The sequence below is a fragment of the Epinephelus fuscoguttatus genome, linkage group LG8 (genome assembly GCF_011397635.1).
Source record: "Epinephelus fuscoguttatus linkage group LG8, E.fuscoguttatus.final_Chr_v1".
In the NCBI taxonomy this organism is placed as follows: Eukaryota; Metazoa; Chordata; class Actinopteri; order Perciformes; family Serranidae; genus Epinephelus; species Epinephelus fuscoguttatus.
Genome location: NC_064759.1, coordinates 5,769,294 through 5,782,740, shown reverse-complemented (window position 1 = coordinate 5,782,740; position 13,447 = coordinate 5,769,294). Strand labels below are relative to the sequence as shown.

Genomic DNA, 13,447 nt, shown 5'->3' with positions numbered 1-13,447 from the left:
CATTGTACACGCCCACTTTTCACTGCAAAGTGTGTGCTGAGGTGAGGAGGAACTGAAAGAAGCGTGGACGTCACGAAAAGAGGGGAAAAGTGGGAGTGGAAGTGAGGAGAAAGGCGGCGGTGAAGCTGAGGAAGAGCTCGCATCATCCTCAAAAATGGATGAAATTGTGGTTGAAAAAGGTTACACAACGTCAATAATTTGGAAGTGGTTTGGCTACGGACGATTACAGTCTGCAAAATATGTTGTGGGTTGGTGCCAACTAGGACGGGACGCACAACAAACCATTTCCATCACCTGAAAAGGAGGCATCCCAGCGACTACACATTCAAGGGCCGAGCACTTCTGCTGCTGTGGGCAGCGCTACTGGGGCTGCACCAAAACATCAATCAATAGTGTCGTCTTTTGCTGCCATAACGCCGTAAGAGAAGTGATCGAACAGGAGCAAAGATATAACAGACACGTTGCCATATTTTCTAGCCAAACACGACCCCCATGAGCACCGTGGGAAAGACGGGTTTGAGAAATTTATTAAAGAGCTAGACTGCAGGTATGAGCTGCCAGGTGGGAAATATTTTTCTCTGCTCTGCCGCAGCTTTACAACGAGCGCCGTAGGAAGCTGGAAAATCATTTGGTTTCTTCAGGTGTGACGTTATCAGGACACTTTTCAAACTCGCAGCATTATCAAATTATATATCCTCACAAATATCGATACTGATCAATACTGGGAAAATTAGCATGATAATATTTTTTGCTGTATCACCCAGCCCTAGTTTTATTGTCTGTTTCTTAAAGCGCACCCTCCCGAAAAAGTCTACTCTGCTTGGTCAATGTTTCTGGGTCTTCCATTGGTTAGTGTTTCTGCACTGTCATTGCAGCGAGGGAATGACTGTGACGGAGAATCGCCGCACTGTCCACGGTAATTTACAACATCAGCAACCAAAATTACATGTTTCCCTGACATTAGCATGTGGCTACATGTAGCAGTGTATGTAAAGTAAACACATATAGTAGTGTACCTGGTGCAGACGACCATATAAAGAAACCTGTCATGATCTGACGTCCGCTTGTCTTGAAAGTAGAAAAAAAAAACAACCTGTTGTAAACAGAGTATTCAGAGCGGTCTGAAGCCTCAGGCTTTTGTTCACAGGAAATACTTTTATGTACATGTAAATCATTATTTAACACTTTGGCCACGATTAATATGAACATCGAACACTGTAGCGTTACAGAAATGACAGGAAATAAGGAAAAGAATAATAGGTCCTCTTTTAAGGCTGAGAGCTGCTGTCGTGCCTGCAGGCAACAACACAGCTGAAAAAAACCCACAAGCAATGAAAACTGTCATTTGAAATAAAACTTCTTCCTCTTACCACTTCCTGTTGCTGCATCACATCCTGTCTGTTTCACAATAAAATCCCTCTGCTGGTTCAGAGCCTCTTCCCTAAAACACTTGTTGTGAAACATCAACAGGAAGTGTTTTATTAAAGTGAAATCAGCTGTTCTCGGTTAGATTTAGGGTAAAACGTGCATGAAATCAGAGGATCACATGACCGCAGACGGGTACAGGTGTGACACACGTTTTTAGACCACGCCCACTGAGAATTCACTCGTAGTACCATAATAGTGTTTGACATCTGTGATGTCACCTGGCTGCAGTGATGCACAGGAGACTGTGACATCACTTTTGGGTATGGTTACACTGATATAACTCTTTAGCATGTGATCCGGGTCACATGATCAAACCAGGTGTGGACGAGGTCACAGACTTCTCACCTGGATTGTCTCATTTTATATAAACAATAATGGGTATTAGACGAAGAATCACTTTATGCTTTGATTTGTTTTTAATCCCCGGTTGGTGTTTTTGTTCAAAAAACTTGGTGTAAAAATACTGATAACTGTAGTTTGACATTTATACAAATACTGAGTCTCCAAACAACATGACAAAGCTGATTAAACTTAAAAGCACACATAATTAAATATTCTGGGGAGAGTAAAACCAACTTTCTAAACTTTATTCAAAGACTATTTTATCCACTGCTCCTTGTTCATCAGGTTTCAGTCAAGTGAAGGAAAACTGATCTGCAACGGTGTCGATGACAGATTAACCGCTGAAGTTATTTTCCAAACAAAGACAAATTTAATTAAATGTGAGAATTAGCAGTTTTGCTAACATTAAATCTAAATCATGTTTTTGGTTATTTTTTATATTTAACATTTCAGTAAACTGAATCTCTGAGTTTTTGGCATTTTTCACTGTTTTCAGACAATTGTTAATAGTTATAATAATAATAACAATAATAACAATAAATAATACTGATAATGATAATAATAATAATAATCATAATAATTATAATAATAATTTGCTGCAGCACCATCACATCAGACATCACTTTTTACACTGAAAACACATTTAAATCAAATATTTCTGATCCAAAAAGGTTCTGCGTAAATACATGACGTCATGAATGCATTTGCATTTTGTTTTGAAGGAAAGAGGAAGTTGTTCCAGATGTGTTCAGGTCTCTGAGTGTTCCAGATGTTAGTGATGGTTTAATGAAACGGTGTGTTTGAGTCAGTCGGTAAAATCAGGCCTCAGCCCAGATGTGTTAACGTCGTCCGTGTGTTTGATCTGGGGATAAAAAAACTTCGTAATGATGTTTGTGATGTCATCTCTGTGGTACCTTGATCATCCGACAGACAGACAGACAGACAGACAGACAGGCAGACGTCCTAATGATGGACAGGTGACAGGTCAGAGGTCAGAAGTCATGCTGCTGAACTTCTCCTCCAGCGCCTGTGCGCTTATGTGCGGCAGGCCGCCATCCAGAGGACAGCCCTCCACCAGACTGTTCATTGGGGTCGGAGGGACCCGAGACTCATCCTCCTCTTCCATGTCTCCCAGGCGACCGTCTACCAGACAACCGTCTCCGTCTCGCTCCTTCAGGAAGTCCTTAATGATGGGGAGGACCTTCTTTCGAGACGCCAGCATGTTTCCTTTAAAGAGACACAAAGAGAATATATTTAATATTTGATAATGATCTTAAGTCACCTCCTCTTACCACATATTCTACTGTATTATATCAATATCATTATATTATACTCTATTCTTATATGATAATGTCATTCATTCATTCACTTCCATAACTGCTTATCCTGTTGGGGGTCACAGGGGGGGCTGGAGCCTATCCCAGCTGACACTGGGCGAGAGGCAGGGTTCACCCTGGACAGGTCGCCAGACTATCACAGGGCTGACACATAGAGACAGACAACCATTCACACTCACATTCACACCTACGGACAATTTAGAGTCACCAATTAACCTGCATGTCTTTGGACTGTGGGAGGAAGCTGGAGCACCTGGAGGAAACCCACGCTGACACAGGGAGAACATGCAAACTCTGCACAGAAGGGCTCCCCCAATCCGGGGTTTGAACCAGGAACCCTCTTGCTGTGAGGCGACAATGCTAAACACTGCACCACCGTGCTGCCCTGTATTCATTAGGGATGCACTGATAGTGAAAATCAGGGCTGATACTGATACAGATGTTTAAGATAACACTGCGTCCTTTAGTCACGAAGGTGTCCCGGAAATGATCTCTGTTTGTTCCAAACACATTTTCTATTGCCGTTGGTAACGGTATGACGTCAATATGTCAACAAGTCGAAATATTGTGAGTATCAGGATATGAATTTTTCATATCTAGTCCCCAGGATGCTTTTAGGCTGCGTACAATTTCTGAAACAGAAAAACATCGTCCACTGTCATCGATCAATGTCATCTTATTTACCGATAGGCTGGGGGCAGTAAACAAGGAGCACGTCAGGCAATACTGATGTTCGGCTGATGAAGCGGTGCATCCCTAGCATGTATTATGATACATTACATAGTTATACTACAGTATTATATATTACAGTGTGTAATACTTTATACTGCAATACAATACTGTATATTATTATACTGTACTATATTCTTATATTAGCGAAGCCGAGCATGAGTTTATGAACAAAGTTTGATGTTTTCTGTTATTTCTAAATAAATGTATCACAGAGGCAGAAAATCATCGAACAGAGAAGCTGATTGGCTGCAGTGAGCTCTCTCAGGTTAAGCATTAGAAGTGGGGGTGTTTACCTTGCTTATAGGCTTTGACGTGTGAATGGGGGCTGCTGAATGGACAGAGGTTCAGGGCGGGGTTACGGGCCTGTTCCAGGTAGAGGCTCACCTGTGGAGGGAGGACTCACATTAAACAGAATCACTGACTGAGAACTAAAGGTCAACAACTTCTGTAAGTGTTTGTGGAGGAGGCAGCAGTACTGCAGTATTTAATTACAGTGTGTTTGTGAGTACTTGTAGTGTGTACCTGTTGCCTGCAGGCGGCGCTGTGGCTAAACACAGCGAGCTCTCTCATTGGTTCTTTGCTCTCAGTGAAGGAGATGGTCATCAGCAGCAGGAGGTCATATCCAAACTTCAAACAGAAATCTGAAAGCTCTGCCTCCAGCTCCGCCCCCTGCAGGAAGTCCTGGCACATGTGCGCGCGCACACGCACACGCACACACACACACACACACACACACACAATATACTAACTGTAGTACCGTGTGGTCCGGCATGCAGTAGAGTGTGTATTACAGACTGACCTGCAGTGTAATGTAGAGAACAGAGACAGCAACATTCAAACTTCCTGAAACAGCTTTCATGTCCTTCAACAACATCTGTTCAGTGTTCAGACCTGAGAACAAAATACGTTAAATAACACTATGAACATTAAAATATTGTGATAGATGACTGTACACATTTGGCCCTCTGTGCTTCCATCATGTGCTGCAGTAATTAATTCTAACAGTTTTCTGACTGACCTGACACGTCAAACTTGGCGTCCTGCAGCGTCTGAAACAGAGTGCCCCTCGGCGGCAGAGCAGGAAAACGAGCCTCCAACGCTGCAGCGATCTGACTGTCTTTAGGCGTCACTTTACCCGCTGCGGGCGCCATGTTGACACAGTCCAACACCACAGCCGCTACACACAGTAATACACATTAAAACACACATTAATACACATTAACATACAGTAAAACATAAAATAATACATATTAGACCTGTTCAGGTGTCGTGGGGACCTGATCAGGTGTTGTGAGGACCTGAGGACGTGTTCAAGTGTTGTGAGGACCTGTTGAGGTGTTGTGAGAACCTGTTCAGGTGTTGTGAGGACCTGAGGACCTGATCAGGTGCTGTGAGGACCTGAGGACCTGTTCAGGTGTCGTGAGGACCTGTTCAGGTGTCGTGAGGACCTGAGGACGTGTTCAAGTGTTGTGAGGACCTGTTGAGGTGTTGTGAGAACCTGTTCAGGTGTTGTGAGGACCTGTTCAGGTGTCGTGAGGACCTAATCAGGTGTCGTGAGGACCTGTTCAGGTGTCGTGAGGACCTGTTCAAGTGTCGTGAGGACCTGTTCAGGTGTCGTGAGGACCTGAGGACCTGTTCAGGTGTCGTGAGGACCTGTTGAGGTGTTGTGAGGACCTGAGGACCTGTTGAGGTGTTGTGAGAACCTGTTGAGGTGTTGTGAGGACCTGAGGACCTGATCAAGTGCTGTGAGGACCTGAGGACCTAATCAGGTGTTGTGAGGACCTGTTCAGGTGTCGTAAGGACCTGTTCAGGTGTCGTGAGGACCTGTTCAGGTGTCGCGAGGACCTGTTCAAGTGTTGTGAGGACCTGTTCAGGTGTCGTGAGGACCTGAGGACCTGTTGAGGTGTCGTGAGGACCTGTTGAGGTGTTGTGAGGACCTGAGGACCTGTTGAGGTGTTGTGAGAACCTGTTGAGGTGTTGTGAGGACCTGAGGACCTGATCAGGTGCTGTGAGGACCTGAGGACCTGTTCAGGTGTCGTGAGGACCTGTTCAGGTGTCGTGAGGACCTAATCAGGTGTCGTGAGGACCTGTTCAGGTGTTGTGAGGACCTGTTCAAGTGTTGTGAGGACCTGTTCAGGTGTTGTGAGGACCTGAGGACCTGTTCAGGTGTTGTGAGGGTCTGAGGACCTAATCAGGTGTTGTGAGGGCCTGAGGACCTGTTCAAGTGTTGTGAGGACCTGTTCAGGTGTTGTGAGGGTCTGAGGACCTAATCAGGTGTTGTGAGGGCCTGAGGACCTGTTCAAGTGTTGTGAGGACCTGAGGACCTGTTCAGGTGTCGTGAGGACCTGTTCAGGTGCCGTGAGGACCTGTTGAGGTGTTGTGCGGACCTGTTGAGGTGTTGTGAGGACCTGATCAGGTGCCGTGGTGTTGTGAGGACCTGTTCAGGTGTCGTGAGGACCTAATCAGGTGTTGTGAGGACCTGAGGACCTGTTCAAGTGTTGTGAGGACCTGAGGACCTGTTCAGGTGTCGTGAGGACCTGTTCAGGTGCCGTGAGGACCTGTTGAGGTGTTGTGCGGACCTGTTGAGGTGTTGTGAGGACCTGATCAGGTGCCGTGGTGTTGTGAGGACCTGTTCAGGTGTCGTGAGGACCTGTTCAAGTGTTGTGAGGACCTGTTGAGGTGTCGTGAGGACCTGAGGACCTGTTGAGGTGTCGTGAGGACCTGTTGAGGTGTTGTGAGGACCTGAGGACCTGTTGAGGTGTTGTGAGAACCTGTTGAGGTGTTGTGAGGACCTGAGGACCTGATCAGGTGCTGTGAGGACCTGATCAGGTGCTGTGAGGACCTGATCAGGTGTTGTGAGGACCTGATCAGGTGCTGTGAGGACCTGAGGACCTGTTCAGGTGTTGTGAGGACCTGTTCAGGTGTCGTGAGGACCTAATCAGGTGTCGTGAGGACCTGTTCAGGTGTTGTAAGGACCTGTTCAAGTGTTGTGAGGACCTGAGGACCTGTTCAAGTGTTGTGAGGGTCTGAGGACCTGTTCAGGTGTTGTGAGGGCCTGGGGACCTGTTCAAGTGTTGTGAGGACCTGAGGACCTGTTCAGGTGTCGTGAGGACCTGTTCAGGTGCCGTGAGGACCTGTTGAGGTGTTGTGCGGACCTGTTGAGGTGTTGTGAGGACCTGATCAGATGCCGTGGTGTTGTGAGGACCTGTTCAGGTGCCGTGAGGACCTGTTCAGGTGCCGTGAGGACCTGTTCAGGTGTCGTGAGGACCTGTTCAGGTGTTGTGAGGACCTGATCAGGTGCCGTGGTGTTGTGAGGACCTGTTCAGGTGTCGTGAGGACCTAATCAGGTGTTGTGAGGACCTGAGGACCTGTTCAAGTGTTGTGAGCACCTGTTCAGGTGTTGTGAGGACCTGAGGACCTGTTCAGGTGTTGTGAGGACCTGTTCAGGTGTCGTGAGGACCTAATCAGGTGTCGTGAGGACCTGTTCAGGTGTTGTAAGGACCTGTTCAAGTGTTGTGAGGACCTGAGGACCTGTTCAAGTGTTGTGAGGGTCTGAGGACCTGTTCAGGTGTTGTGAGGGCCTGGGGACCTGTTCAAGTGTTGTGAGGACCTGAGGACCTGTTCAGGTGTCGTGAGGACCTGTTCAGGTGCCGTGAGGACCTGTTGAGGTGGTGTGCGGACCTGTTGAGGTGTTGTGAGGACCTGATCAGATGCCGTGGTGTTGTGAGGACCTGTTCAGGTGCCGTGAGGACCTGTTCAGGTGCCGTGAGGACCTGTTCAGGTGTCGTGAGGACCTGTTCAGGTGTTGTGAGGACCTGATCAGGTGCCGTGGTGTTGTGAGGACCTGTTCAGGTGTCGTGAGGACCTAATCAGGTGTTGTGAGGACCTGAGGACCTGTTCAAGTGTTGTGAGCACCTGTTCAGGTGTTGTGAGGACCTGAGGACCTGTTCAGGTGTTGTGAGGACCTGTTCAGGTGTCATGAGGACCTGATCAGGTGTTGTGAGGACCTGTTTAGGTGTTGTGAGGACCTGTTCAGGTGTCGTGAGAACCTGAGGACCTGTTCAAGTGTTGTGAGGACCTGTTCAGGTGTCATGAGGACCTGAGAACCTGTTCAGGTGTTGTGAGGGCCTGAGGACCTGTTCAGGTGTTGTGAGGGCCTGAGAACCTGTTCAGGTGTTGTGAGGGCCTGAGGACCTGTTCAAGTGTTGTGAGGACCTGAGAACCTGTTCAGGTGTTGTGAGGGCCTGAGGACCTGTTCAGGTGTCGTGAGGACCTGTTCAGGTGTTTACCGTAGAGCAGTTGAGCGATCTGTTGGTCCAGGATCTCTGGAGCTTTCTGGATGATGCGTTCTGTTACCAAGGTTGTGCAGGATCCCACCATCTCCACGGTAACAGGACAGGAGGTGGACGGTTCTCTTTCCTGCTGGTGATGGTCGATCACCTCCACCACTGCCCCCTCCAGGTCGCTGTCTGAACTACAGGACGGACACAGGCTGATGAGACAGGTGTGTTCACACGCTTCAGGAACCAGACTGTTTGGTGATCATGTTGTCTGGCAGGTGATCAATGTGCTACCTGTCCACTGACCTGTACAGGAGCTCTTGACTACCTGAGCAGCCTTTGTGGCCACCTGTCAGGTGTCACCTGTAAGGTGGGTGTGGTTACCTGGGCAGGACATTGTGGTCGACCAGCGTCAGCTGCAGGCGGCCGGCTCGGTGAAGCGCTTTAAGGTCCAGCTGGTCTCTGAACAGCAGGAGGTCTGGAGACAGAACGACCTGTCGCAGCAGGAAGACGTTATCTGAACGCAGCACGAGGTCTGACTGGCGGATGTTCAGCAGCGGGAGAACGAGCATCTCACTGTGTACAGTCTGAGACAGAGACAGAGGCTCAGGTAAACATCAGCTCTGAGGAAAAACACCTGTACTGACCGGTCAATGACTCACCTTGGACAGGAAGTAGGCGTAGGTCAGGGCACACACCATAGAGTCCACGTCACAGGCTTCATTCCCCAGGACCACGTGAAACGCTGAACCAGCCTGATCAAGATTCCCCTGAATTTTATTTTTTAAAACATCGAATCATAAAACAGGAACTGAAGTTCTGAGAGACAGAAGCTCATCAGGGAGCTAATAATGATATAAAACATAACTTAAAACAAACCCAATTCCCAACTAATCATCTACGGAAATTAATCTGCAACTATTTTGATAATCAATTAATAATTCATGTCATTTTTTAAGCAAAAATGCCACAGTGATATTTCCAGGTTGTCAAATGTGAGGATTTCCTGCTTTTCTGGGTCTTATTTCATAGTAGATTTAACAATTTGGAGGTTCGGAAATGTTGGTTGGACAAAACAAGACATCTGATGAAGTCACTTTAGGCTCTAGGACGAGGGCGTCAAACACACTGGCCCACCAAAGGATCCAGTCCAGCCCACTGGATGACTTTGCACACCTGATAATGACGCACTTGTGAAGGTTAAGCGGTGTCACGTTTCAGTTAAACACAGAGTGCTTTCAAAAATATCTAAAATTAGCAACACTTACATCCATTAATTTAAGGGCATGACAAAGAATGTGGTGACAGAGACATGTTTCTGTTTTCCTTGAGAGGCCACTATGTTTGAATAGTTTTATTGTGGATTTTTGTATTATATGTTGTATTTGTTGCATTTTTAATATGTTCTGATTGGCTGCTACCTCGGTCAGGTCTGTCTTGGAAAAGAGATTTTCAATCTCAATGGGACTTTCTGGTTAAATAAAGGTTAAATATATTAAGATAATAAAATGCTGCTTCAAAGGCTTTTAACTCAACCAAAATACAGTTCTTGGAAAAAACTTATTGTGGTCATATTTAGATATTGAACACTGTGCAAAATACTGTCAGTCAGCAGCTTCATTACAAAATAATCTGTATCAGACTTCTATCTTAAAACACGATTGTTGGGACTCTATTGCCAAGACACTGCCAAAACGTTGATTTGTAAATCATTTGTAAAGCAGGGGAAAACTTAACCTGCTTCCTCAATAGCTTCCAATTTAGTGTGGTGTGGTGACGCCAGCGTTACCACACAGGAGTGGAAATAAATGTAAAAATGTACATGTCATGACAGTGAGTAGTGGACTGACTCAATGTGGAAAAACCTGAGACATGTTCTTGAAACTAAACTTATGTTTCTTAAGATATCTCAGCTGGTTAATCATCTGTTTTGCAAACAGATGAATGTTTTCAGAATGTGCTTCTTCACACTAAATTTCATGTTGGGCTGTATGTGGCCTGTGAACTGAGTTTGACACCTCTGCTCTAAGATATTGTCACAGGTTTTTCCTACAGTGCACTGATGTGTGGTAGACCAAATGCTTAATCGCTAAAATAAACTACAGATTAATCAGTAACCAACATCATCACTAGCTGCAGGCCTCCAGACAGAAATGTTATAAAATAAGTGTTTTAACTCCACAGTTACTGTTAACTGCCATTTCTTCATGACATTACAAACTGAGGAAACAGCTCCCTGAAAACACTTTGCTGTCTTCTTATAGTCTTCTCCTGCTTTGTGGAAATCAGTTAATTTAGTTTTCAGAGTGTTAGGCAGCTGTTTAGAGGAGCCAATGGCTGCTGGTCGTTGGGACAAGGTTTCAAGAGTCAGAGTATTTATAAAGCTTTGAAATTTGTGTCACCTGGCCTTTCCTAACGACGACCGTGAACAAGCCAGAGCCCTAACAAGCTCATGAAGGTCTGAGACCCTGGGAAAAGTTGTCTGAGAGCTCAAACGTCTTGGGATGCCCAGACTTTTACATGGTGCTCCTTTACTTTTTTTCCCACTCTAGAAATTGTACACAACAGAAATAATACCCTAATCCTGCTTAAAATTAAAAGCATTTCATCTTAAGCTTCATGCCCTTTGAAGACCAGTTCATCTTGGGGTGCCCAAACGTTTGCATACAACCATTATATATTCAATTTTATACCTACTTGTTAATGTGTTGTTATAATAATAAATGTAATAAAAAAAATGCGTGTTGTTCTCTGACCTTAAGTTTATAATAATAATAATAATAATAATAATAATAATAATATTTTAAACTTCCGGTCAGAAAACACGCATTTTTTTTTTCAAAATTTCAAACATTTTCAATTTAAGAGGAAAACGACGACGATGATGATGATAATAATAATAATAATAATAATAATAATAATAATAATGATAATAATGACTTTTATCGTTATCCTCTCATACTAATTTGAAAATGTTCGAAATTTATATTAAAAAATGCTTGTTGTTCTCAGATCGGAAGTTTATTCTGAAAGGGTGTCAACATGTCAGGCTAATTGAGGCTAATGCTAACTGACACAAACAGTATTGAGCTAAATGTGTGTGTGTGTCTGTGTGTGTGTGCATATCTGTATATGTGAGTTGCTGTGTGTGTGTGTTCGTGTGTTACCTTCACGGCTCGGCGGCAGCTCGACAGAAACTCCTCCATCTTCTGCTAGCTGCTAGCTGCGACCGTTAGCTAACCCGCTAGCTGCTCCTCTGACCGGTTAACGGATTCAGTAAACGGTGACAGCCGGCTCACCGAGCAGCGGGCTGTTAGTAACACACACACGTTACCGTTAACTGTAAACGCATGACTGTCGGGATGACCGTCGTTAACGTGTTGGGTAAAAGGTCAGGAGGCCTTCAGGGTGCAGTGGAAACGTAGGAAATACAAGCTGTCTCTGTTTGTGGCTGTGTAGCGAATATTCAACTGATCCAGAAACAGTTTTCTGTCTGTAGATGAAGAGAGGACAGCGGGCAGGATGAAAAGATGCTCCGTTAATTCATACATACTGTAGTGTACATAATAATCCCCTACATGTATATCCATTCAGTATTCTTTGCACTATTTGCTTTTTTCTTTTTAATCGTTAATTTTATTTTATTTATTTGTATATTTATCAGGGACAATGCATATTAATGAACAGTGAACTGTAAATATACTGGGATTAGCCAAAAGGCTAGTTTTCATCCGCAGTCCCTGGCCAGATCTGAGTTGGCAGCCTAAGTAATAAAAAAGTTAGAACAAGTTTAAAACAATATCATTGCATGCAGTTTAAGTAAAAAATATAGTAACAGGTAAACATAGCAACACAAACATAAAAGCAGAGCAAGCCAAGACTCTACAAATAACAATTACAAAGCAGCCTAATTCACAAGAAACAAACATAGACTGCGAAAAACAACAGCAAGACAGACATAAGCAAAAGAATATGGCAGGCAGGCAGTTGTTGAAGAGCAGACAGAGGCAGCAGTTGAGTATTAATGTGTACAGGTTTGATTATTGATGAGCCATAATTTCAACTGTTTTGTGAACAAATGGTATGAACTGAGTTATCTGATGGTACTGTATTCCAGTCCTGCGACACCTTAACTGAAAATGCTGAGTGGCTAAAGGCACTTTTCCTCATGGGTATGACACAATCTCCTCTCGTTGCCCGGTTATTGCTTGACCTCTGTGTGATGAAAGTTTGAAGTGGAGGGGGAGCAGTGTTATGTATGATCTTGAAAAGAAGACAAAGGTTTGTGTACTTGATTAAATTGTCCCAGCTCAAAAGTTTGTACTTTGTTACGATAAGGCAGTGGTGGTAGTTATTCAATCTGCGATCCAAAACTTTGAGCGTTTGTTTGTACAGTGCTTCGAGAGGTTTTAGTGTTGTTGTTGGCATAAATCACTGCATCATCAGCATATAGCTGTGTCTCCACGTCAGAGCACACAGAGGGCAAGTCATTTATATAGAGACTGAACAGAAGTGGTCCCAGTACAGACCCTTGTGGGACACCAGTGAAAGAGCGGCCGATTGGTAGCTGTGGACCTTTACACACTGGGTTCTGTTATGTAGATATAATTCTGTCCACTTGGGGGCGTTATGGGTAACGTTAAATGTAGAGAGTTTGGCTATAAGCAAATCATTGGTGTTTTTAATTTATATTTACATAAACACAAATTTCTTTGCATACCTGTATACATAATAGTCCTGTCTATTCTTTATTGTTCAGCTTTGTTGTCCTTGTTTTTAGCTGTTACGTCTCTTTCTTTTTTGCGTGATCAATTGTTTATTGTTTAAAAGCAGTGTTGCAGTCACAGATGTGGAACAATACAAGACAAAATCTGACATTTCTCTGCCCCCCTCATTTCCCTTGTTCCCTTTCCTCTGATCACTTAAACCCTGACAAGGAAAGACCATAGTGCCGGAGCTGCAAATACTAGTAGCTTAGTGAAGTTAGGCAGATGATCACATCATTAAAATTAATTGCAGCCCTACACGAACATGTACATGGACTTAGAGCAAGCACAAACCAAAAACACGCAGAAAAGAGATAAAGGAAAAAACCCAAAAACGGTAAATCCTGGAGTTAAATTCCTTGCATATGTAGATATACACAGTCAACGAAGCTGATTCTGAACATTAAACTACATTAACGTGTGCTGTAAAATATGACGGAGTACCAGGACAACCACAGAGAAAAAAACAAATATATAAAATAAAGTCAAATATTTATGAGTAAAGTCGCAATTTTGTAAAACAAAGTAAAACTGTAAAGAAAGTTGTAATTTAATATAACAA

The 13,447-nt window shown here is 44.3% G+C and overlaps 1 protein-coding gene across 1 annotated transcript; it reads right to left on the bottom strand.

Moving 5' to 3' along the window:
* Positions 1-1,825: 1,825 nt before the first annotated feature.
* On the bottom strand, positions 1,826-11,514 carry prune (prune exopolyphosphatase). The gene is made up of 9 exons (XM_049584760.1): positions 11,287-11,514; positions 8,782-8,889; positions 8,504-8,706; positions 8,129-8,313; positions 4,858-5,016; positions 4,639-4,730; positions 4,362-4,520; positions 4,133-4,223; positions 1,826-2,997 (listed from the first exon to the last, which is right to left on the bottom strand). Exons 1-9 carry the CDS (start codon positions 11,323-11,325, stop codon positions 2,756-2,758), a joined length of 1,278 nt encoding a protein of 425 aa, XP_049440717.1. The 5' UTR covers positions 11,326-11,514; the 3' UTR covers positions 1,826-2,755.
* Between the last annotated feature and the right edge of the window lie 1,933 nt (positions 11,515-13,447).